At 42.2% G+C, this 25,402-nt stretch overlaps 1 protein-coding gene across 1 annotated transcript in view; it reads right to left on the bottom strand.

Annotated features, from left to right (window-relative positions):
• LOC124046193 (phosphatidylinositol 3,4,5-trisphosphate-dependent Rac exchanger 1 protein-like) overlaps positions 1 to 25,098 on the bottom strand; it is a 147,673-nt gene extending 122,575 nt beyond the window's left edge. The window contains exon 1 of the mRNA XM_046366302.1: positions 24,511 to 25,098. Within this exon, the coding sequence (XP_046222258.1) occupies positions 24,511 to 24,648 (138 nt within the window). The 5' untranslated portion in view covers positions 24,649 to 25,098. The remainder of the gene's footprint in view (positions 1 to 24,510) is intronic.
• Positions 25,099 to 25,402: the final 304 nt, after the last annotated feature.

Raw genomic sequence — 25,402 nt, forward strand, 5'->3', positions numbered from 1 at the left:
ACATGCTTTTTTGGCTATTCAACACCCTAAAATTGACACTTTCTATACTTTGCCGAAATTACACAAGAATGTTACACAACCTCCAGGGCGCCCTATTGTAGCGGGCATTGATGCAGTAACGGCCCCTATTGTAGCGGGCATTGATGCAGTAACGGCCCCTCTATCTACTTTTGTTAACTTTTTTTATTAGACAACCCGCAGAACAGCTACCCTCCTTTGTAAAGGTCACCAGCAGTATGATCTCTATCATTGAATCTCTTGATACTCTCCCTGAGAATACCTTGTTAGTTACTTTTGATTGAGTCATTATACACTAATATTCCACACGAGGGCAGTATTGAAGCTATGGAACATTTTATTCTGCAACGTGACCCTAATGAACTACCTTCCAGTGCATGCATTATGACATTGGCTGAAATAGTACTCACGCATAACTATTTCATGTTTCTAAATTATTTCTTTATTCCGACTAAAGGGACTGCTATGGGATCCCCATGGCTCCTAACTATGCTAATTTGTATGTGGGTTACATGGAGAAACAGTCTATTTTCAATCCTCTCAAAAATGTTTTCTTGCCTCACATCATTATTTGGAAACGGTATATTGATGATAATTTTGTTCTATGGAGGGTGATGCAAAACAGCTCCAGGCGTTCCATGCTTTTCTTAACTCCTGTTCTGAGAATCTGAGATTTACTATGCAATCTGATACACGTCTAATCAGTTTTCTTGATCTTCTGATCTTGTGTGAAGATAATGTTCTATACACTGATCTTTAGGGAAAAGAACTCTGGATCGCCTATACTCCACACACCGAGATGCATACAAACCACTCCCTCACACTCCATTTTGCAAATCTGACCATACTTCAATCCTCCTGATTCTAGCTTACAAGCTAAAATTAAAGCAGGACGCATCCGTTACTAGATCAATAAAAAGTGGTCAGATGAAGCAGATGCTAAGCTACAGGACTGTTTTGCTAGCACAGACTGCAATATGTTCCGGGATTCCTCCAATGGCATTGAGGAGTACACCACATCTGTCATTAGTTTAATCAATAAGTGCTTTGATCACATCATCCCCACAGTGACCATATGTACATACCCCAACCAGAAGCCATGGATTACAGGCAACATCCGCACTGAGCTAAAGGCTAGAGCTGCCGCTTTCAAGGAGTGGGACTCTAACCCGGAAGCTTATAAGAAATCCCGCTATGCCCTTCGACGAACTATCAAACAGGCAAAGCCTCGATAAAGGACGAAGATAGAGTCGTACTACACCGGCTCTGATGCTCGTCGGATGTGGCAAGGCTTGCAAACTATTACAGACTACAAAGGGAAGCACAGCCGAGAGCTGCCCAGTGACACAAGCCTACCAGACGAACTAGACTACTTTATGCTCGCTTCAAGGCAAATAATACTGACACATACATGAGACCACCAGCTGTACCAGAAGACTGTGCGATCACGCTCTCCGCAGCTAACATGAGTAAGATCTTTAATCAAATCAACATTCACAAGGCCGCAGGGCCAGACGGATTACCAGGACGTGTACTGTGAGCAACTGGCAAGTGTCTTCACTGACATTTTCAACCTCTCCGAGTCTGTAATCTCTACATGTTTCAAGCAGACCACCAGAGTCCCTGTGCCCAAGAATACTAAGGTAACCTGCCTAAATTTACTACCGACCCAAAGCACTCACGTCTGTAGCCATGAATTGCTTTGAAAGGCTGGTCACGGTTCAGATCAACACCATCATCCCAGTAACCCTAGACCCACTCCAATTTGCATACCGCCCAGACAGATCCACAGATGATGCAATCTCTATTGCACTCCACACTGTCCTGAATGAATGAATGCTATTCATTGACTACAGCTCAGCGTTCAACACCATATTGCCCTCAGAGCTCATCACTAAGGACCCTGGGACTAAACACCTCCCTCTGCAACTGGATCCAGGACTTCCTGCTGAACCACCCCCAGGTGGTAAAGGTAGGTAACAACACATTGCCCACGCTGATCCTCAACACAGGAGTCTCTCAGGGGTGTGTGCTCAGTCCCCTCCTGTACTCCCTGATCACTCATGATTGCACGGCCAGGCATGACTCCAACATCATAAAATTTTCAGATGACACAACAATGGTAGGCCTGATCACCGACAAAGAGACTACAGGGAGGTGGTCAGAGAACTGGCCGTGTGGTGCCAGGACAACAACCCCTCAACGTAATCAAGACAAAAGGAGATGATTGTGGACTACAGAAAAAAAGAGGACCGAACATGCCCCCATTCACGTTGACAGGGCTGCAGTGGAGCATGTTGAGAACTTCAAGTTCCTTGGTGTCCACATCACCAACAAACTAACATGGTCCAAGCACACCAAGACAGTCGTGAAGTGGGCACGACAAAACCTATTACCTCTCCGGAGACTGAAAAGATTTGCCATGGGTCCTCAGATCCTCAAAAAAGGTTCTACAGCGGCACCATTGAGAGCATCCTGACTGTTTGCATCACTGTCTGGTATGGCAACTGCTCGGCCTCCAACCGCAAGGCACTACAGAGGGTAGTGTGAATGGCCCAGTACATCCCTGGGGCCAAGCTTCCTGCCATCCAGGACCTCTTTACCAGGCGGTGTCAGAGGAAGGCCCAAAAATTGTTAAAAACTCCAGCCACCCTAGTCATATACTGTTCTCTCTGCTACCGCATGGCAAGCGGTACCGGAGCGCCAAGTTTAGGTCCAAGAGACTTCTAAACAGCTTCTACCCCCAAGCCATAAGACTCCTGAACATCTAGTTAAATGACTACCCAGACTATTTGCATTGCCCCCCTCTCCACACCACTGCCACTCTGTGTCGTCATCCATGCATAGTCACTTTAATAACTCTACCTACATGTACATATTGCCTAAACGAACCAGTGCCACTGCACACCGACTCTGTACCGGCATCCCCCTGTATTTATTGTTATTTGTTACTGCTGCTCTTTAATTACTTATTACTTTAATCTCTTATTCTTATCCATATTTTGGGGGGGAAACTGCACTGTTGGTTAGGGGCTAGGGGCTCATAAGTAGGTATTTCATTGTAAGGTTGTTACCTGTTGAATACCTGTTGTATTCAGCGCATGTGACTAATATAATTTGATTTGACAATGACATTCTGTGCTTCAACTTTGTGGCAACAGTTTGGGGAAGGCCCTTTCCTGTTTCAGCATGACAATGCCTCCTTGCTCAAAGCGAGGTCTATACATAAATTATTTGTCGAGATCTGTGTGGAAGAACTTGACTGGCCTGCACAGAGCCCTGACCTCAACTCCATTGAACATGTTTGGGATGAATTGGAATGCCGACTGCAAGCCAGGCCTAATCGCCCAACCTCGCTAATACTCGTGGCTGAATGGAAGCAAGTCCCCACAGCAATGTTCCAACATCTAGTGGAAAGCCTTGCCAGGAGAGTGGAGGCTGCTGTAGCAGCAAAGGGGAGGACCAACTCCAACTTAATGTCCATGATTTTGTAATGAGATGTTCGATGAGGTGTCCACATACTTTTGGGCACAGTGTATATTTACTGATTATTATATGAACCCTATGAATTAAAACGAGCCAAATTGGGTGCAATCAATTAGCTTAATTTCTCAGAAGTCAAATTATATATTTCAACAAAATCATTTTGCAGGAATGATAACTTCTGTTTCTAACTACAGGAACGATTTCAGAACAAATCGGAGATGGTGGGTGTCACGGATTGCTGAAATGACATGGAACGACGCACACAAACACATCATCCTTCAATGAATGACCGACACTCATCACACATCTGCATTATTATTATTTTTTAAATACAATGGAATGGGAGAGCAGGGCAGGTGAAAGCATGAGTGTCTTTGGTAACACCTTATTTGTGCTCTTCATAGTTCGTACAACTGCACTGTGGATGGTCTCGCTCCTAAACATCTAAATGTGCCACACAGATGTGGAAGAAAGAGGGAGGTGGTACAAATGTGCGACACCACAAGCAACAAAGGGGTCCTTTCAGTGTCTGCAGTATGCCCCATCACCCAGGCTGTATTGGCTATCGGCAGTGTTGCGTTACTAAACGACTAGACTTTTTTATTGGAAGAGAAGAGGAGAAGTTTGTCAATCTCCAAGCGCTGCCACCAGCATCACTGAGCAGGGGTGATAAAGGGCAGATCAGATAACACTCTGTCTGGTCAGAATTAAAAGAAAACAATCTGTGGGGGGCAAATGGGACAGTAGCACACAGAGATGTGAGGAGAGTCAGTGTCCCACTGGAAAAAAAAATCAGACAAAGCAATGTGGATAGAGTAGGCAGCCCAGATTCACGCTGACAGAAAATGCTCCTGTGAACACATTTCTTCAAAGTTACAAATAGTAAACAGGGTTGGTGTCAAATACATTTCCTCCCCCTCAGTCAACTGAATTGACCCCAACCATGATCGCAAGAGACCCGCCACTGTATACAGTATGTCATCCACTGTGCTCGTATAGATGGCTCAAAATAGCATGCAGACTCAATTTAGTTGGGTCGTCAATACATCATGTGCTAATAACAGCACGTCAAATAGTACTCTGGCAGGGCCACAAAGTTCCTTTTGGTGATCCTCATTCAGGTGATTAATGGTCTGCTGCTGTACAGTGGAAGAGCTGTTGAATAGAGCAGAGCAGCAATATTGCACACGAGGGTCTGTAGCCAGAAGGACTATTTTTATGCATTTATTTTTTATTTCACCTTTATTTAACCAGGTAGGCAAGTTGAGAACAAGTTCTCATTTACAATTGCGACCTGGCCAAGATAAAGCAAAGCAGTTTGACACAAGCGACACAGTTACACATGGAGTAAAACAAACATACAGTCAATAATACAGTATAAAACAAGTCTATATACGATGTGAGCAAATGAGCTGAGATAAGGGAGGTAAAGGCAAAAAAAGGCCATGGTGGCAAAGTAAATACAATATAGCAAGTAAAACACTGGAATGGTAGATTTGCAGTGGAAGAATGTGCAAAGTAGAAATAAAAATACTATGGGGTTTTAAGGTTGAATTTGCTCATATGGAACTCGCAAAGGAGATCCGCTCCAACCTGCTTGTTCTCTAGCCTCGCTTGCCAGACAAATGAACGCCAAACATTCAAGTACGAATGTACAAACTTGGTGTCAGTAAGAGAAATACTGTGAATCATAGCTACAACACTGAATGCCTGATAAGATCAACCTCCGATCAAATGTCCTATCCTGGTCATTCTCATGAAACCATTAAAATACAATGGCAGTAATGATTTTAAATATAAAACATTGAGTAAAATAACATCATAATAAAAGATAGTGTTCTCTACCTTGCACAAAGAGTCATTTCAAATCAAATCTAAGTTGATTTGTCACGTGTTCCGAATACAACAGGTGCAGACCTTGCTATTGCTAGCAAAACATCTTAAGTTTCCTCATCCTTCGCAACACCATTCTCACTTACCGCTGCAATTTAAGGCCAGTTGCGGTAGAGAGAACTTCTGTTTCGGTAATGAGAATTTAATCATAGACTATATTTTTTTATATAATGAACTATTAAAGTTAAATATTATTTACTAACTGTTGATATTTTGCTTTATGTCTTTATGTTTAATTGCAGATAGTCAGCTAGTGATAAAAAGAAAGCTTTAGCGAAGGCTGACAAAATTCAGAGAAAAGGTTTACACCAAACCAGAACTGCTGGAAGAGTCCAGAAGGAAGGACAGAGAGAAGTCAAATACAGTGCCTATAGGAAGTCATTACCCTACAGTGTTATGAAGTCTACACATGCACACTAACACATCCACCACACCATAGTAAGCCATTTAGTTTATCCTATAGGATGTCCACACACAGTGTAAGCCATTCAGTCTCTACTACAGGATACACACCCACACGGTCAGTAAGCCATTCAGTCTCTACTATAGGATACACACACGGTCAGTAAGCCAAAACTCAAGATCTGACAAAGAAGCAACATGAAAAGAAAAAAACTGTCTGAAAACACAGTTTTCACAGAGGAAAGAAACAGCTGACAGCTGTTGGACATAAACACCATCAAGGAAGATGATACACTTCAACATGTTCAAGAAGCAAAATGAAGACATTATTCAACATCTTCAAGAAGACACATCCCTTCTCACCTCAGCAGGTAAATGTCCCTGCCATCAACTCAACTCCTAAAAGAGACATCTCTACAGACACCAGGACGAATGAATACATCTACCCTAAAGGAATCACCCAAGAAGAGGAACAGAAGAAAGAAAACTATCACAATTGAGGTCAAAGTTGCGCGACACAGAAGAGAAGCTGTTAGAGAGGACCAAAGAGATAGTCAATCTAAAGAAGAGTTGAGATGATGGCCAAGAGGAAGCAGGTAATTGTCAACATGAAAGGCAGAGGTCCAGAAGAAAACGACAAAGAGGTCTCAGACAACATTACCCAATAACAGCCAGAGAAGACTAATGTGCAACTTAGCCGCTTCCTTCATCAAGATGAAGTCTCCACTGTAATAACTGGGAAATCCGAAGAAATTCAGAGAAAGGACCAGATATTCCGTAAGAGAGCCTTAAAATGGACACTATGGCAAATCTTCATAGAACATTTGTCTGAGAATCCAAGGCACAACCTTTCCAAGGCTCAATTCTTTACATTTAAGCCATTTTGGATTGGCCAGCGAAGAGTCCCAGGAGAAAACTGGCTTGAAGAGAAAGAAGCTGCACCAGCTTGGGGTCATAGAAACATAATCCCCAAGGGACACTGTACAGTCCAGTGTGTGTAGTGACGATGACATGTGCTGTTCTAATGTGTTTGTATGTGTTGTTTTTATGTGTTCTCTGTTTTTAGCCTGTGTTATTTACTTTTGAAGCACTGCAAAATTAAATTGATTGAACTTGAATCCACGATTGTGCCAATAGTCTAATTTATTTTCTACATTAAATGTTATGTTAAAAACATGTCTTAGTATACCTATTATCATTATCGAAATCAACCTCATTTCCGAAACCTGTATTATTATGGCAAGTGGTTCATTTTATGTTAATTTAATGAAAAGAAAAATAGTAGTTATTTTAAATGCAGGCTTGCCACATATTTTTCAAAATTATGTCAGGTTTCAATTTAATATAAAAAATATTAGGTTGTAGATTGCGGAAGGTGTTGCGGTAATAAGAATGTCAAAATCAAATCCATTTTTAAAACTTAAAAACATTATTTTAGAGTTTCAAGCAACTGTGCATGACTGTTAATAATCACACACACAAAAACATGAAAATGTATTAGCTTTCCTAATGGTCTTGATCTTTTCAGACCATTGGGGTAATGAGCTTTTTAAGGACATGTTTTGGAAAATATGTTCAAAAAAAGGTTAGAATTTTCAGTAAATGTTTTTACATTAATGCTCAAACACTTCAGACCTAGTTATTAATGCTTAAAAATGATATTTGTTGATGCAAGTCTTTTTAAAGATTTCATGTTTGAAATCTTTGAAACCAAAAATTCATAAGAATCACCCATCTGCTAGCAACATGTTATACAGTACGGAGGAGTATCGCTTGTGGTAATTGAGTCTTCAACCATGTCTGCATTGCCTCGAGTGGAGCTTGGTTTCCAGTGTGCGTCCTGGACAAGGACAATACTTGATTGATTGTTTGAGAGCCAAAGAGACTTCCACTCTCTGTCACTGTTGAGTCAATAACACACTCAGCACGCAACCACCCCTTCCCACCTGAGTCATTTTATTTTTTTGCAGAGTAGCTTGTAGAAGCCCAGTTGCAAAGGATTGACTGCGGTTTATCTTTTCTTTGTTGGTGCTTCTGTGATGCTCAAAAAGGAAGTGAAAACAGAGCAGTCAGATTTGACAAAAAGCCACAGATATTTTTCTGTATAAGTCTGAAAAAAAAGTTGATTATTTCAAGTTAGATACGCAGTGACTGGCTTGCGACACAAAAGTAGCAAGGAGGATGTCCCGTGACAGGAAGTGAAGCTTTGTGAAGAGGAAGTGTGCATGTCCAATCATGCCATACATGAACAGAATTTGTGGTTTTGCACAAAGTCACTGCAAGGAGCCAAGATAGAGCTTCAGAGTGTACAGTATTGTGCTGTAGTAAAAATGTATAGAGTTCTTATACCACAGCATTGTTGAATACTTGTTTCTGATTGACTAGAAGGGCATTCTAGAATAGACATTAAAACCAGATAACCGGACAGTTGGAAAAAAAATATATATATATTTTAAAATCAGGATAACTTGCAATCATGATGCAAAAACCACGTACGGTCTGCATGTGTAGTTGCGACAAAGTTACAGAAAGATAAACCATCAACCACACAAACTGAAATTGTATACATTGTAAACGCAGGTCCCAATGAGGGAAAAAAACCTAGCTAGCTAGCATTGATTGGATTTTGCAGGTATCTTTTGGGAGCATCTGATGACTTAACGTGGTGAGTGATGAACATGAATTTCTCCTGTCCCCTCCGACTTTAAACTGTCAAATCCTCCCACTTTTGTAATTTGACCAGCTGTTTTTTTTTAAACCTTCATTTAACTAGGCAAGTCAGTTAAGAACAAATTCTTATTTACAATGACGGCCTACCAAAAGGCCTCCTGCGGGGACGGGGGCTGGAATACAAATAAATTCTATAAGAATATAGGACAAAATACACATCACAACAAGAGAGACAACACTACATAAAAAGAGACCTAAGACAACTACATAGCAAGGCAGCAACACATGACAACAACATGGTAGCAACACAACATGGTAGCAGCACAACATGGCAGCAGCAGAGGGTACAAACATTACACAAAGCAGCCACAACTGTCAGTAAGTGTCCATGAGACTTTGAATATTTTTGAATTTGGTTGGCAGGTTTGCTAGCAACAATCTACTTAGCTAGCTTCTAGCCTAGTGTTTGATATACAATCTCCTCTTAATTAACAGCCAGTGTTGATGAGTGTCCTGACGAGAAGGCACACCTTTCTAGCTATGCCAGGCAAAATCGGGCATTATCAGCTCATTGACATGGATGAATCCAAATGAACTTCAATAGAAAAACAGCTACATTGTAGTTATTCTGGCTGCAGAGGTATCGACTTTGTAGCCGTAGCTTGTTGGCTAGCTAGCAGCAAGCAAGGGATAAGAACGTTCCCAGCAAACGAAGAATAAAGCACGAACGACTGGGTCACGTCCATAAATATTGAACTTTTTTTATTTTACCTTGATTTAACCAGGTAAGCTAGTTGAGAACAAGTTCTCATTTGCAACTGCGACCTGGCCAAGATAAAGCATAGCAGTTCGACACATACAACAACACAGAGTTACACATGGAATGAACAAAACATAGTCAATAATACAGTAGAAGAAAACAAAGTCTATATACAGTGAGTGCAAATAAGGGAGTTATAGGGCAATAAATAGGCCATGGTGGCAAAGTAATTACAATATGGCAATTAAACACTGGAATGGTAGATGTGCAAAAGATGGATGTGCAAGTAGAGATACTGTGGTGCAAAAGGAGCAAAATAAATAAATACAGTATGGGAATGAGGTAGATAGATGGGCTGTATAAAGATGGGCTATGAACAGGTGCAGTGATCTGTGAGCTGCTCTGACAGATCGTTCTTAAAGCTATAGTGGGGGAGATGAGAATCACCAGAACGACTGGGTCGCAACTCTAGCAACCAAAAGATAGGAGAATTAGGCTTATAAATATATCAATGAGAAAAAGTTTTTTTTACCAGTGAATGTGTGCTTTCATATGGTTCTTTGCAACTGTGGTATAGTGGGATAAACACCTGTGTTCTGTACATGACCTTGGAAAATGGCACTCCTCAAAAGGGACCTGGCGGCAGTGTCATCCAAGGTTATGTACATAATGGTACCGTTTATCCCTTATATACTGGAGACTTGAAAGATGGGAAATGATCATAGCATTAGGACAATAGAATTGCAGTATTGTGACATTTACACATATCCCCAAAAGTCGTAGGCCAACAGATAAGATGAATTCAACACAGGCCAAATAAAATTCTTGATTGGTTAGGGAGTGCAACAAATCCTCAGATGCAACCATAAGGCCATAAGGCTGTCAGGTCATAGATAAAGATGGAGACCATTGGAAGCTAGTAGCACCACAAACTAGCCAACTCCCAACCATCACCACAGCTGGAGAGATAGCATTTCTCTGCCACAAACTGCTGGTGGCGCTCTTAGTCAAACCCAGGGAGGGCATGGTCCAGTCTCATATGACTTGCAGCCAAAAGGGTCATGTGAGTTGGTCCCCGAGTTTGCCATTTGCTGTGACTTAGCAAATTCAAGGAAGGGCCAGACATACGGGTGTCCACGAGCAGATACACATATGCTGGCAACGGATTCCGCGTTCACTCATCTGGAGAGTGACAAGAGGGTGAAAAGGCCTGCAGCCTCCAACGTCTGCCCTGGGTCAGGTTCACTGGCCTGGACTGGGTTCATTTTGAAAACGGAGCAATGAAAAATGACATTTCTTATTGGAAATCTAGGTAGTAGGCTACCTGTTCGGTTTCAAAACGTTCTTTACTGTTTTGTTCCTACTGAACACACCCCTGGTCCTAAAGACACATTCCTGTGCCCAAAGCGAGAAGCCAGTCAGACTACAAGTGATCCCTCTTGAGCTGTGACAGTAGACCCTCGGGAGATTAACAATACCTTTACATCATTTTCTGAAAAATTATATGCATCAGAGTATCCTCCTGAAACTGGTACCCAGGCTAGCTTTTTAGATATATTGGGAAACTCCAATCTTTCAGATGAATCTAAGGATATTCTTAATGCTGAGCTGACTGTGGAGGAAATTTCCACTGCAATTGATAGTATGAGGGCATCTGGCCCAGATGGGCTGCCCATTGACATCTACAAGGGATTTAAGAACAAACTGTGCACTCCTTTCCAGGAGATGTTTTTGGAATCTTATGAAAATGGTCTCCTGCCCCCTTCTTTGACAGCTCTGATCACTCCGCTCCTACAACCTGAAAAGATGCATACCAAACGTGATCCCTATCATGCTATTTCACTTTTGAATTCTGACACTAAGGTTCTTTGGAAAGCATTTGTGAGGAGGTTGGAGGATTTTCATCCGGATGTGGTGGGTTGAGACCAAAATGGCTTTATTTAAGGTCGTCAAGGAATTCATAATGTTAGGAGAATGCTAAAAGTTCTGCTTCCACCCTAAATTGGGTCGTCAGACACTGCAATCCGGTCGTTGGACACAGAGAAGGCCTTGGACAGGGTTGAGTAACCCTACCTCTTTGAAGTGTTAACCCATTTTGGTTGTGGTGAGAGCTTTTGTAAATGGTTAATGACACTAAATACAAATCACAATGCAGAGATCCTTACTACTAATACGGTATCTTAACCTTTCGACATCTGCAGGGGTTCTAGGAAGGGCTGCCCTCTTCCTCCTCTCCTGTTTATCCTAGCCATTTAGCCTCTAGCCATAGATGTTAGGTCCCACCCCTATATTTCAGGTATCAGAATAGATCAGATGGAACATTGAATTGCCCTATATGCAGACGATGTAATTTTGTTTCTTACAGACTTGTGCAATTCCATATCCGCACCTTATCAAAGAGTTTGGAGTGTTCTCGGGATACAAAATAAATTATGCAAAATCCTCAATTATGATGCTAAAGGAGGAGGAAAGACGTAGACTTACACCTCTGACTTATTTTTTTTAATGCTACGGAATGCTTTACATATCTCGGAATTCATAATGTGCCAGAGATTGACTGCATAGTCTCAACTAACTATGCACCTGTCGTAGATTCAATAACTCAATCGATACATGGTCATCTTTACCTACTGTACATCTTTAATTGGCCGGATTAACATTGTGAAAATGAATGTCCTCCCAAAACTGTTGTATTTATTTCAGAACGTTCTCTTGCCACCGCCACCATCCCCTCTTTACAAGGCTTAAAAAAGACATTCACTATATTTATCTGGAATAACAGACATCCCAGAGTTCACTTGTCCTTATTGCACCTACCGTATGACAGAGGGGGGGCTCCATTTGCCTAATATCTAGTGGTACTACTGGGCAGCTCAGCTTCGCACTGCTATGTACTATTTTACCTCAGAGTCTCTCACCTACGTGGATGGAGATTGAAATGTCTTCAGTTGTACCCAAATTACCCCTTAACCTCTACATTTATTCAGCTCATATCAAGACACGGAAAAAAATTATACGATCAACGTTTGGTATGAGGTGCGGAAGTTCTTTGGTGAAATGCATTCTTTGTCAGGTTTTAGTCCTATCTGGGGAAACCACAGTTTCACTCCTGGGAGAACTGATCCGGGTTGGGCCAGCAAGGGTTTAAGAAAAGCTCAAGACCTGTATAAAGAAGGTATTTTTATGTCATCTGAAGAAATATGACGTTCCTAGAAAACATTTGTTTTATATTTATAGCTAAGGAGCTTCCTTACGGCTGCCCATAACCAAAACCTAACAGAACCCCTTCTGTCCACATTAGAAAATACGATCTCAACCCATTGTAATGGTAAGGGTAGAATTTCAGATCTATACAATATGCTAGAGTCTGGCTCAAACGAATCCTCTGCCAACAAACTGAACTCTTGGAAGGAAGTTATTCGGGAGGACATAGTACATATACTACTCCACACTCCAAGACTAAGGCTCAGAATGTGAATACTCTGCAAAACTATTGGTTTATGCAAACATATGTAACCCCTGCTAAGTTAAATATGTTTAATAGTACAATTCCAGATATATACTACAAGCACAATCATTCTAAATGGGACTCTGTTTCATTGTCTGTGGGACTGTGTGAAAATTCAAGATTTTTGGAAGAAGGTATTATCACATATTATATCACAAATAGTATCAGTAAAATTGCCTCTCTATCCCAAAGTGTTCATCCTGGGGTTGTACCCAATTCAATCCTCATCTAAAGAACCAAGTGCAAACACTTATAGATATGGGGTGGCAGGTAGCCTAGTGGTTAGAGCATTGGACTAGTAACCAGAAGGTTGCAAGATTGAATCCTCAAGCCGACAAGGTAACAATATGTTGTTCTGTCACCAAACAAGGCAGTTAACTCACTGTTCCCAGGCCGTCATTGAAAATAAGAATTTGTTCTTAAAAAGCTGCTTGTAGGCAAAACGCTTGATAGCTCTTGCCTGTGAAAGGGTGAACACTTCTAGTATTGCCCAATGGCTTAGGGAAATGTATTGCCCAATGGCTTAGGGAAATGTATTGCCCAATGGCTTAGGGAAATGTATTGCCCAATGGCTTAGGGAAATGTATTGCCCAATGGCTTAGGGAAATGTATTGCCCAATGGCTTAGGGAAATGTATTGCCCAATGGCTTAGGGAAATGTATTGCCCAATGGCTTAGGGAAATGTATTGCCCAATGGCTTAGGGAAATGTATTGCCCAATGGCTTAGGGAAATGTTTTGCCCAATGGCTTAGGGAAATGTATTGCCCAATGGCTTAGGGAAATGTATTGCCCAATGGCTTAGGGAAATGTATTGCCCAATGGCTTAGGGAAATGTATTGCCCAATGGCTTAGGGAAATGTATTGCCCAATGGCTTAGGGAAATGTATTGCCCAATGGCTTAGGGAAATGTTTTGCCCAATGGCTTAGGGAAATGTATTGCCCAATGGCTTAGGGAAATGTATTGCCCAATGGCTTAGGGAAATGTTTTGCCCAATGGCTTAGGGAAATGTATTGCCCAATGGCTTAGGGAAATGTATTGCCCAATGGCTTAGGGAAATGTATTGCCCAATGGCTTAGGGAAACGTATTGCCCAATGGCTTAGGGAAACGTATTGCCCAATGGCTTAGGGAAATGTCATCTTGCCTAACTATGGAAAAGATAACATATACGGTTAAGGGTAAAGCAAGACACTTTTGAAAAGGTTTGGGGGCCATTTTTGGATTTTGTTGAGCAGAGTGATGTGGGTGAAATAGTGGCTAATGAACGTAACTCTGGGTAGTGTACTATGCTTATGCTTTGTGTGCATGTGGGGCGGAGATATCCAATTGGCTTGTGGCACTGTGTTTCATCTGAAATATATCCCAAATATGTTCCATCCTATTGGATCAGACCACTGTAAAATGTTATTTCGGTGGTTGTATGCTTCTGTAACACTTGTCTTAGGATGTTTCACCATTTATTTATTTTTAGTTGCTGTTCATTTGTGGTTTTTGCAGTTGTTTTTTTCATGTAATATTTCTGCTTATACACACACACACACACCTCGTTAAAAAAGGGATTGTACATTGTTGTTGACACTATGAAAATGTTAACCTGATTCAGTTAAAGATGCACTATGTAGAAATTGCTACGCCATTTCCTGGTTGCTAAAATTCTAATTGTTTGCCTAAGGTCAGTGTGACAAAACAAGCAACTATAGTGTAGAGAATCTTTGTACCATCTAAACCACCGGTTTGAAGCAGTGTACAAAAACAAAAGTAAGATGCAAAAACAAAATTAAGAACGGGAAGCCTATACATAGCGCACATAGAACCAATCTACCGCTCCTTAGACTTGCTTTCAATGAGAATGACAGATCTATAACTAACATTCTATGTGAATTTTTCCAGCTCGCCCAGAAATGTAGATATTGCAGCTTTAACAGGATTAATCAGGGCATTCATGGGATAATGAGGGTTGGTGATCATTCTAGAGTAGTTTTATCCCAGCACCTTGACCTGGAGCACTCTACTTCACCACCTTATGATTGAAACAGGGGAAGGGTTGAAGTGGGGCACTTCTTGGCTGATTTGTCTAAAAAGGATGTTCTATTTCGGTTCTATTCTGGCGTTGGACTCAACTGAACATGACCCCTTTGTCCGTGTATCGACATTTCTTGCAAAACTCGAGAGCTGCACACAGTCACATTGACACAGTGAAACCTCTCCAAAAGATCAACAGTGAAACATCACGGCGTCTGACTGGATTTGTCAAAAGCTCTTAAGTCCTACTGTTAAGTCACCGTCATTCGTCTACCCACGTCCTCTCTCCACTGCACAAGCAGTGATGTTTGCATTTACACCAAGGAGACCAAAAGGGAAAGCCTTTTTCAGTCCTTTACTCAGAACAGTAGCAGGGATATGCAGAAAAAAATGATGTGAAGCTAAAAGGAGAACTGGGGTAATAAAAAAAGAACAAAAGGAAATATTTAGATATTTCTATATGATCAACCGATAAATAATATAGACCTAGATGCAACAGTAGGTATTGGTTGCGCTTTTCAAAATGATTTTACATGGAGGGCTAATTCACATGTCTAAATACTTAGAACCACTAGACTAATAAATAACCACATTTATATTTAGAATATTTCACTAACATGCATTATTTCAAGTTATTCCCTTGGAGCGCAATATTACACTGTTAAAAACAAATGTGCCTAAATTGGGCACACCTATAAAATTGGGCAATTGATAGCATCTATGGACTGTCACCGTTAAAATATGACTAATGACCGTTAAAATATTTTATGCAACATTAAATCGGCAATGACTCGATACCTACTGAAGGGGAAAAGCAGAAGTCACAAAAGGGGCCGCTCAGCCATTGTGGATACGAGCCCAGGCCTGAAGGGGAAAAGCAGAAGTCACAAAAGAGGCCGCTCAGCCGTTGTGGATACGGGCCCAGGCCTGAAGGGGAAAAGCAGAAGTCACAAAAGGGGCCGCTCAGACGTTGTGGATACGGGCCCAGGCCTGAAGGGGAAAAGCAGAAGTCACAAAAGGGGCCGCTCAGCCGTTGTGGATACGGGCCAAGGCCTGAAGGGGAAAAGCAGAAGTCACAAAAGGGGCGGCTCAGCCATTGTGGATACGGGCCCAGGCCTGAAGGGGAAAAGCAGAAGTCACAAAAGGGGCCGCTCAGCCATTGTGGAGGGTAAATAAAATAAAATAAAAATATATATATTTTTTTAAAGCCTAACAGCGCAAAAGAGGGGATGGATGAGGGCAGGGGAAAAGGGTGGCAGGTACTTTTGCAGTGAATTGTATCGACACTGAAGTGCTCCATGGTCTCGCTCATTCCTCCACTATTAAGCAAAGGAAATGGCAGTCATTTTGTGACTGTAGTAGAAGTGCACCAGTGCTTATATTAGTGCTATGATGAAAAAGCAAATCGACCATTGGTTTCCTGGCATTACATCTGGGTATGAATTACGAACATGGGCAAAGTGAAACAACTATGCGCATCATATGGTTCTCTTCGCTATGAGTGAAAGAGTGTGTAGGTTCACATCAAACTGCTCTGCACGTTCTCAACTACAACCCAATCAGAACAGTAATTGGGGTGCAACAAGCACCAGCTCAAGAGGTACAGGGTCAGTCAGTTGTGCAACTTTGTTAGACCCCTATTTCACCCTCTGGTAGGTTCATTGTAAGCTAGTATGGCAGAAGAGAGCAAGTGAGTAATTTGAATCTACAAGAACATTGAGATACTGTAGACCGCCATATGGGACTCCCAATCACAGCCGGATGTGATTCAGCCTGGATTCGAACCAGGGACTGTAGTGACACCTCTTGCACTGAGATGCAGTGACTTAGGAGCGCCACTTGGGAGCCCGAAAGCCTGGTCTGAAGTTGAGGGAAACAGGACACTCCAACATGCTCTTTGTTTATCGAGATAAGAGGTAGGACTGTTTGCTACATCTGCTCATTCGTGTTAATAATCCATTTGTGGATTGAAAGGGAATCATAGAGGCTGTGACATTGAGAGTTTCAGACGGAGCACATCCTTCCTTTACGTCGGACAAAAGAATGACTGCGGGTGTGAAATGCATGGGAAATATATGGACGGAAACCACAATTGGCTACATTGCCTCTTTCAAAATATAAGCCTTGCACTTCTCATAGTTGAATTAGGGGCCCAACATCATGTCAGGCAACAGGATTAGAGGTATCTACTGGGCAAGAGAAAGGAATATACAGTTTCTCAAAAGAAACCTGTATTGCTCATATTTCTAAATACATGCCACCAAACCCATCCCATCGGGAGAGGGCCATGATTCGTAATGGGGTAGAAGTCTCCCACAGTAGTGTAGCAGGTCTTATATAACCAAGCACAGGGGTGGAGGTCGAGGGGGAAGAGACTGGTACAAAAATGTGTGTGTGTGTTTTCCTGTTTGCGCACCAGCAATAGCTGCATCAGCACTCAGAAGCTATAGCCTACGACGAGCACCAGGCCAGCTCAGTCACAAGAGACCCTGGTTAGGGTTGCAAAGGGTTGGAAACTTTACAGTAAATTTCCAGAATTTTTCCATGGGAAGTTAAGCTCTGGAATTAGGGGAATTTTGCTTAAATTCATCAAAAAAAAGTTAGCTTATAACAGTGAACCTTTTTTTGTGGGATACACAAGGCAATTCTAGGTCTTGTGGCATATTTTGGTTAAACTATCCACAATTCAATGGAATTGCAACCCTCTGCATACACAGTGCAGTCCACTCTTCCATCGCATGTACAGCTGATTCTCAAAATCTTGCACACTAATGACATGCAATTGAGCCCACACTACTACACTGTGTGAGCCAAGGACTACATGCTTTCTGGTAGGTTTTGATTACAATACTGGGTGGGGGAATATATTTTATGGGTGGACTACTTACAGATGGACTATGTACAGCTGCAGCGATCGGTTAGCTGCTCAGATAGCTGATGTTTAAAGTTAGTGTGGGAAATGTAAGTCTCCAGCTTCAGCGATTTTTGCAATTCGTTCCAGTCACTGGCAGCAGAGAACTGGAATGAAAGGCAGCCAAAGGAGGTGTTGGCTTTGGGGATGACCAGTGAGATGTATCTTACAAACAAGTTGTTTAATCTAACTGCTTAACTAAATCTGTACATGGAATTGTATTGGTTTTATTTTCATACATTTTTGTCTTTACAGGAAAGTGCCACATGCACTATCTGATGTGTGGAGACATTTCACTGTAGCTAATGTAGAAGGAAAAGCTGTGTACATTTGCAAATATTGTGCCTAATCATGTGAAGAATGCAACAAAGATGCAGAATCATCTGGCCAAGTGCATAAAGTTCCATCAGCGCTCACAACAAGAAACCTCTGACAAAAGTCCCTCTACTTCTATTCGAGGTGAAAATGATGAATCAGACAGCTCATGGTTCTCCTGGAATCAGTAGTTGTCTTGACTCAAATGGATGAAAGTAGTCAGAGAAATGCTGATGAATGTCTTACTCTGAATGTCTTACTTGTGTATGCAACTGGTTCACCTCTGATGCTCACAGGAAATGTGTATTGGAAGAGATTACAAAATGTTCTTCACCAGCATACACCCATCCAACCAAACATGCTTTATCTACTCATCTGCTAGATGCAGAGTTCAGAGGTCAAGTAAAGGTCAAGCAAATCAGAGAAAGCAGACTGTATTGCAATCATCTCTGAGGGGAGGGGGGGGGGGTTGAATGGTCGTGGGCAAGGAATACTTAACTACATCATCTCCACCCCTAAACCAGTATTTTAAAAAGAGCACAGACACACCAGTCTCTACATTGCAGATGAGCTGAAGGCAGTCATCAATGACCTTGGGCCACAGAAGGTATTTGCACTGGTGAGAGACAATGCTGCGAACATGAGCTTGGTCAAAAGTGGAGGAGTCCTACCCTCACGTCACACCCATTGGCTGTGCTGCTCATGCTTTGAATCTGCTCGTCAAGAACATCATGGCACTGAAAACAATGGATACACTCTAGAAAAGAGCCAAGGAAATGGTTAGGTATGTGACGGGTAATCAAGTCATAGCAGCAACCTACCTCACCAAGCAAAGTGAGAAGAATAAAAGCACCACATTGAAGCTGCCCAGCAACACCCATTGGAGTGGTGTTATCATGTTTGACAGTCTCATGGAGGGGAAGGAGTCTCTCAAAGAAATGGCCATATGACAGTCTGATGATATGGACAGCCCCATCAAGAGGATCCTCCTGGATGATGTATTTTGGGAGAGAGTGGTAAGAAGCCTGAAGCCTATAGCAGTAGCCATTGCACAGACTGAAGGAGACAATGCCATCCTGTCTGATGATCAGACTCTGCTTGCAGATGTAAGAGAAGAAATCCGTACTGCCCTGCCTACTTCACTGTTGTCCTAAGCAGAGGACACTGCAGTTCTGAAACACATCAAAAAGCGTGAAGACTTCTGCCTGACGCCCATACATGTTGGACCCCAAGTATGCTGGCAAGAGCATCCTGTCTAGTGTAGAGATCAACAAAGCCTATGGTGTCATCACTACCGTGTCTCACCCCCTTGGCCTGGATGAGGGCAAGGTTCTTGGCAATCTGACAAAGTACACTTCCAAGCAAGAGCTTTGGGATGGAGATGCAATATGGCAGTCGTGCCAACATATCTTAGCAGCCACCTGGTGGACCTGAGGCTCAAATTAAACTTTGTCACATGCGCCGAATACAACAAGTGTAGACTTTACCGTGAAATACTTACTTGCCTTTAACCAACAGTGCAGTTCAAGACGAGTTAAGAAAATATTTACCAAGTAGACTAAATTAAAAAGTAATAAAAATGAACACAATAAGAATAACGAGGCTATATACAGGGGGCACCAGTACCGAGTCAGTGTGCGGAGATACAGATTAGTTTATGTTATTTGTACATGTAGGTGGGGGTGTCTGGAGTCTCTGATAATTTTATTGGCTTTCCTCAGACACCGCCTATTATATAGGTCCTGGATGGCAGGAAGCTTGGCCCCAGAGATGTACTGGGCCATTCGCACTTGAAACTCTCGACCCGCTCCACTACAGCCCCGTTGATGTGAATGGAGGCCTGTTCGGCCCGCCATTCCTGTTGTCCACGATCAGCTCCTTTGTCTTGCTCACATTGAGGGAGAGGTTGTTGTCCTGGCACCATACAGCCAGTTCTTTGACCTCCTCCCTATAGGCCGTCTCATTGTTGTCGGTGATCAGGCCTACCACTGTCGTATCGTCAGCAAACTTAATGATGGTGTTGGGGTCATGTTTGGCTACGCAGTTGTTGGTGAACTGTGAATACAGGAGGGGACTAATCACACACCCTGAGGGGCCCCAGTGTTAAGAATCAGAGTGGCAGATGTATTATTGCCTACTCTTACCACCTGGGGCAGCCTGTCAGGAAGTCCAGGAGCCAGTTGCAGAGGGAGGTGTTTAGTCCCAGAGTTCTTAGCTTAATGATGAGCTTCATGGGCACTATGGTGTTGAACACTGAGCTGTAGTCAATGAACAGCATTCTCACATAGGTGTTCCTTTTGTCCAGGTGAGGAAGGCAGTGTGGAGTACGATTGAGATTGCGTCATCTGTGGATCTGTTGGGGTGTTATACGAATTGGAGTGGGTCTTGGGTGTCCGGGAGGATGCTGTTGACATGAGCCATGACCAGCCTTTCATAGCACTTCATGGTTACCGACGTAAGTTCCACGGGGCGGTAATCATTTAGACAGGTTACCTTCGCTCCCTTGGGCACAGGGACTATGGTGGTCTGCTTGAAACATGTAGGGATTACAGACTCGGTCAGGGAGAGGTTGAAAATGTCAGTGAAGACACTTGACAGTTGGCCCGCGCATGCTTTGAGTAAGCGTCCTGGTAATCCGTCTCGTTCCCTTCTATCTTCCAAATCCCACCAACCAAAGCTTTAGTTTCCAGACTATCATTTTACAGATGCATGATGAAAATGTTTTTGGGAGATGCGATGGATCATTCAATATTCCCTTTTTTGTTGTTCAGTGAAATCATCCCATGTGAAGAGTCAACTAATTTAATTAAAGTTTAAATCATACCTAAATATATATATTCTACTAGAAGGATTTAATCATTTGCAATTATGTCTACTTATGATAAGGTAAAAGGTTTGTCTCCATATGATAAGTTTAATATATCCAATGCATAAAACATCTACATTTAAATGGTATTAATATTAATTTGCATTTATTTCCGTTAATTCCCATTGAAAGTTTCCACCTCTGAATATTCCCCAAAATATGTAACCCTAGCCACAAGCATTTCACTACACACGCAATAACATCTGCTAAACATGTGTATGCGACCAATAAGATTTGATTTGTATCAATAACACGGCCAATCACTACACTTGTTAGGTTCTCTACACAACCTTTTCAATTCACTCCACTCCCCCCACCAGTAGAGATGAAACACTTGAGTGTATCGCAGATACAAGCAACATGGCATGAAATGGCACCCCTCCTGTCTCAGCCTCCAGTATTTATGCTGCAGTAGTTTGAGTCGGGAGACTAGACTAGGAGTATTTCTCCTGTCTTAACCAGTGTCCTGTGTCAATTTAAGTATGCTCTCTCTAATTCTCTCTATCTGAGGACCTGGAGCTCTAGGACCATGCCTCAGGACTACCTGTCCTGATGACTCCTTGCTGTCCCCAGTCCACCTGGCCGTGCTGCTGCTCCTCCAGTTTCAACTGTTCTGCCTGCGGCTATGGAACCCTGACCTGTTCACCTGACGTGCTACCTGTCCCAGACCTGCTGTTTTAAACTCTCTAGAGACAGCAGGAGTGGTAGAGATACTCTCAATGATTGACTATGAAAAGCCAACTGACATTTAATCCTGAGGTGCTGACTTGTTGCACCCTCGACAACTACTGTGATTGTTATTATTTGACCATGCTGGTCATCTATGAATATTTGAACATCTTGGCAATGTTCTGTTATAATCTCCACCCGGAACAGCCAGAAGAGGCCACCCCTCATAGCCTGGTTCCTCTCTAGGTTTCTTCCTAGGTTCTGGATTTTCTAGGGAGTTTGTCCTAGCCACCGTGCTTCTACAACTGCATTGCTTGCCGTTTGGGGTTTTACGCTGGGTTTCTGTACAGCACTTTGATATATCAGCTGATGTAAGAAGGGCTATATAAATAAATTTGATTTAAAATTGAATAAATAAATGAAGAAATCCCCTTTTTGTAGCCTGCCCACAGCGGGGGGTGAAATTATCCTCATAATCGTACCCTCTCCCCCACAATCCTCCTCTCTCGGCCATGTGCATCGCCAACAGTCATATTTTGGTCTCGTGCCTTTCTCTCGCTCACTTCTGCTTTAAGGGCTGTAAAGTTCACGGCTCATTGAGAGGCTCACAGCGGAAGCTTTATTCACTACGGGAAGGCTAGTCGGTCTCTCCTCAGCTCCGTCAAAAAGGTGCCGCAGACAGGAAGACTGGATGAGAGACTTCCTCTCAAAGACAAGAGAGACCAGACACTCTGTTGTCTTGTCTGTAGGTCTGACGAGCTTGGTTCCATTTAAAACTACTGACAGTAGTCTCTCCATACATGACACTTTGTCTTGGGGTTGTTGGAAATCTTGTACGATGCTGTGCTTTCTAACATTATTGAAAAACCAAAATGAAAATATTACTCAATGGGTTCTACCACAATGCCAACCTAAAACATTTTACTAATTGCAGCCATGCTGATTGGACCACTAATTTATCAAGATTTGGTGAAAAACAGAGGGTTCCATCATGACAGGCTATAGTGTCCAATCCATCCCATATTGCTACTCGTCTCTATGTGAGAACCCTGAACATTCAACTAGCTCTGGGTTAGTTGAATGTACAGCTTTTTTAGTACAGCTTGTCCTCTGAATCAGGACATTTTAATTGGCCCAGTAGTAAAGAAGCATGTCCAATTGGAGGAGAGGGTCTTTGTAATCATCTAATTTGGGTGTTCCCGACTTAGGTCGCTGAACGCTATTGAAATCAATTATAAATATCCTTTTATGAGCACTTAGCTCTTTCAAGTCAGTTTGCTGTTGCTGCAAAAATGATGTTCACCCCCACTCTTTAATGTGCGTTTGCATGAGTGGGGTTTTTGAGTGGAGTTTTTCTGAAGTGGATATGGGACGCGGTGGTTGGTATCATGTTGAGAGGTGACGTGACGCGGTGGAGATGACAGATTGTAGAGGCCATCTGGAAGTATTGATGTGTGTCCACTGTGACAGATCAGTTGGACAGGGAGGAGATAGCTGGAAGATCCGGAATGTTCCAATATGATACGGGCCTCAGATCTGCCGGTGATGTAAGACGTCGGGTAACTTGTACATCTCCACTCCATACTACAGCCCCTTCTATAGCTGTTCACTAGATACGATTACATGCTAACATTTCGATTTATGTAGAACAATTGGAAGTTATCTACACAGTATAGCTTCAGAATATAGTGTATAATGGATAAAAGGTACAAACACTAAGTGATACAACAGGAGATGTTTGTGTGTATTGTATGTATGTATGTGTGTATTGTATGTATGTATGTATGTATGTATGTATGTATGTATGTATGTATGTATGTATGTATGTATGTATGTATGTATGTATGTATGTATGTATGTATGTATGTATGTATGTATGTATGTATGTATGTATGTATGTATGTATGTATGTATGTATGTATGTATGTATGTATGTATGTATGTATGTATGTATGTATGTATGCATGCATGCATGCATGCATGCGTGTCAAGCCATAGGATGCCACACTTCGAAGTTACTCAGGCCGACATAAGCAATTAGCAGCGTCACTGAGACCTGCTAAGAAGATGGCTTGTGGGAAGTGAATTAGCGCCCTGGCATGCTATCATGGTCAGAATAGGATCAAAGCAGACACCCACCCACTGGTTCTGAATCAGACAAGAGGGACCAGTCAGACAGTACCGTAGCCAATAAACAGACCAGAATCAGCAGAACAATGTCTCTAAATTGATGGGATACAATTACGCATCTTCTGATCAGATGGTATCTTGTAGGGCTGAGTGACTAACCAAAAGTTGGTGATTTTTCCACACAACTGATGTCAGTTCAATTATTCGAATTCCATGTCCTGGTGTTTTTCTTCCTGTGAGCTAAATGCACGCTGCAGTTTCTCTTTAAATAAAATCCTATCATGCATGAACTGTGCGATGCAGAAGGGAGTTGTTTCCAACTGGCAAATGTTCTACATAGTTCAGAGCAGAAAAGGTGATACCCGACTATAATGAGCATAATCACGGCTACTTGTCCAGTCTGTGTTTCTTTTATGGTTGCTATGTAAAATACAGAAAAATGCGCGATCAAGAGGATAGAGACCAGTTGCTTGGCGAGATATTGATATTCACTAGAACAGTGATTTTTGTCAGACAGCATAAGCGGCAGGTCTATGGAGATGAGGTGAAGTGACCGTTCCCCCAAACGAAAACCTCATTAAATGCAGAAAAGCGCCGCTCTAAACAGAAGGGTGAAGCTACAAGTTTAAAACCAGACAGGATGTTGGATTGTGTTTTCGGTGCAACAAATAAACTAGTGATCCATGCTAGGACATTCAGCAGTTGTAGAAAGCCAGCCTTGCCTTCACTTCACTTTCTCGTAAAGGTGTTTGTTGCCATCACATTGTGACATGATCCAACAGCTGAACAATGCAAATACCATGTTTGGCAAGCAGACTAACACACACTCAGTTAATGCCAAAAGCGTGAACAGAAACTTACCGACTGAAGGAAAAGCAATACCCGAACGTAATCCCTCTCGGTGTTCAATATTTCATGTAAAACGCAGAGCCTCAAGCGTTGCTCGCGGTCCGACTCTTTGGTGCTGTGGAGGACGCGGTTCTGTTGCCCCTCTTCCATGATTGATCTTTATCCAAAAAAGTACAGGAAAACAAGTCTTTCAGTTATTCTTTATACTTGGGTCACTGCAAAAGTATCCCGAGTTAGTTGCAGTGTAGGTCCATTTTGCAACACCGTATTTTCAAACCCCAAACACGGATGCGCAATATGCTTTACATGAACTTAACCAAAAGTATTAAAACAAATGCACACGTCTTGAACTTTTTTTGTTGTTTCTTGAAAAGACTGAAGCCACAATAAATGACGAACGACTCCAGATCGATTTGATTGATCCGATTCCCGGACAAGAAAAGACAACTTCAGATAAGAATCTTACAGCTCATGAACTATCAGAGGAGAGCTAAAAAAAAACACAAGCTCGCAGGATGGTTAGTTGAGGAGACAACACACGATGCAATCAGTACTAGTTCCGCAGAAGGCAGTCTGAAAAGTGCCTGTTGTCCTCTTCTCAGCTTCTGTTGGGACTAAGCGCAGTGCCAACGCTGGTGCAAGTGGTAGCTTTCAGAAGTGCCGCAGTGTAGGGACCGACCACCTGTAGGTGAAATTAGCATAACGAATGCATGTTCAATATCAAATAATTAATTCTGCACCTACAACATATGCTATACCCAATTCTTCTTTCAATAAGGCAGCCTAATTAATAATTTACTTTACGCATAAAGTGCCATGGTTTGTCCAGGCCTATTAAACAATTGAACAAGTCAAGGCTGCAAATGAAGTCGACAGTTTTAGGAATACAATGTAATATTATAGA

The sequence above is a fragment of the Oncorhynchus gorbuscha genome, linkage group LG10 (assembly GCF_021184085.1).
Source record: "Oncorhynchus gorbuscha isolate QuinsamMale2020 ecotype Even-year linkage group LG10, OgorEven_v1.0, whole genome shotgun sequence".
Lineage (NCBI taxonomy): Eukaryota > Metazoa > Chordata > Actinopteri > Salmoniformes > Salmonidae > Oncorhynchus > Oncorhynchus gorbuscha.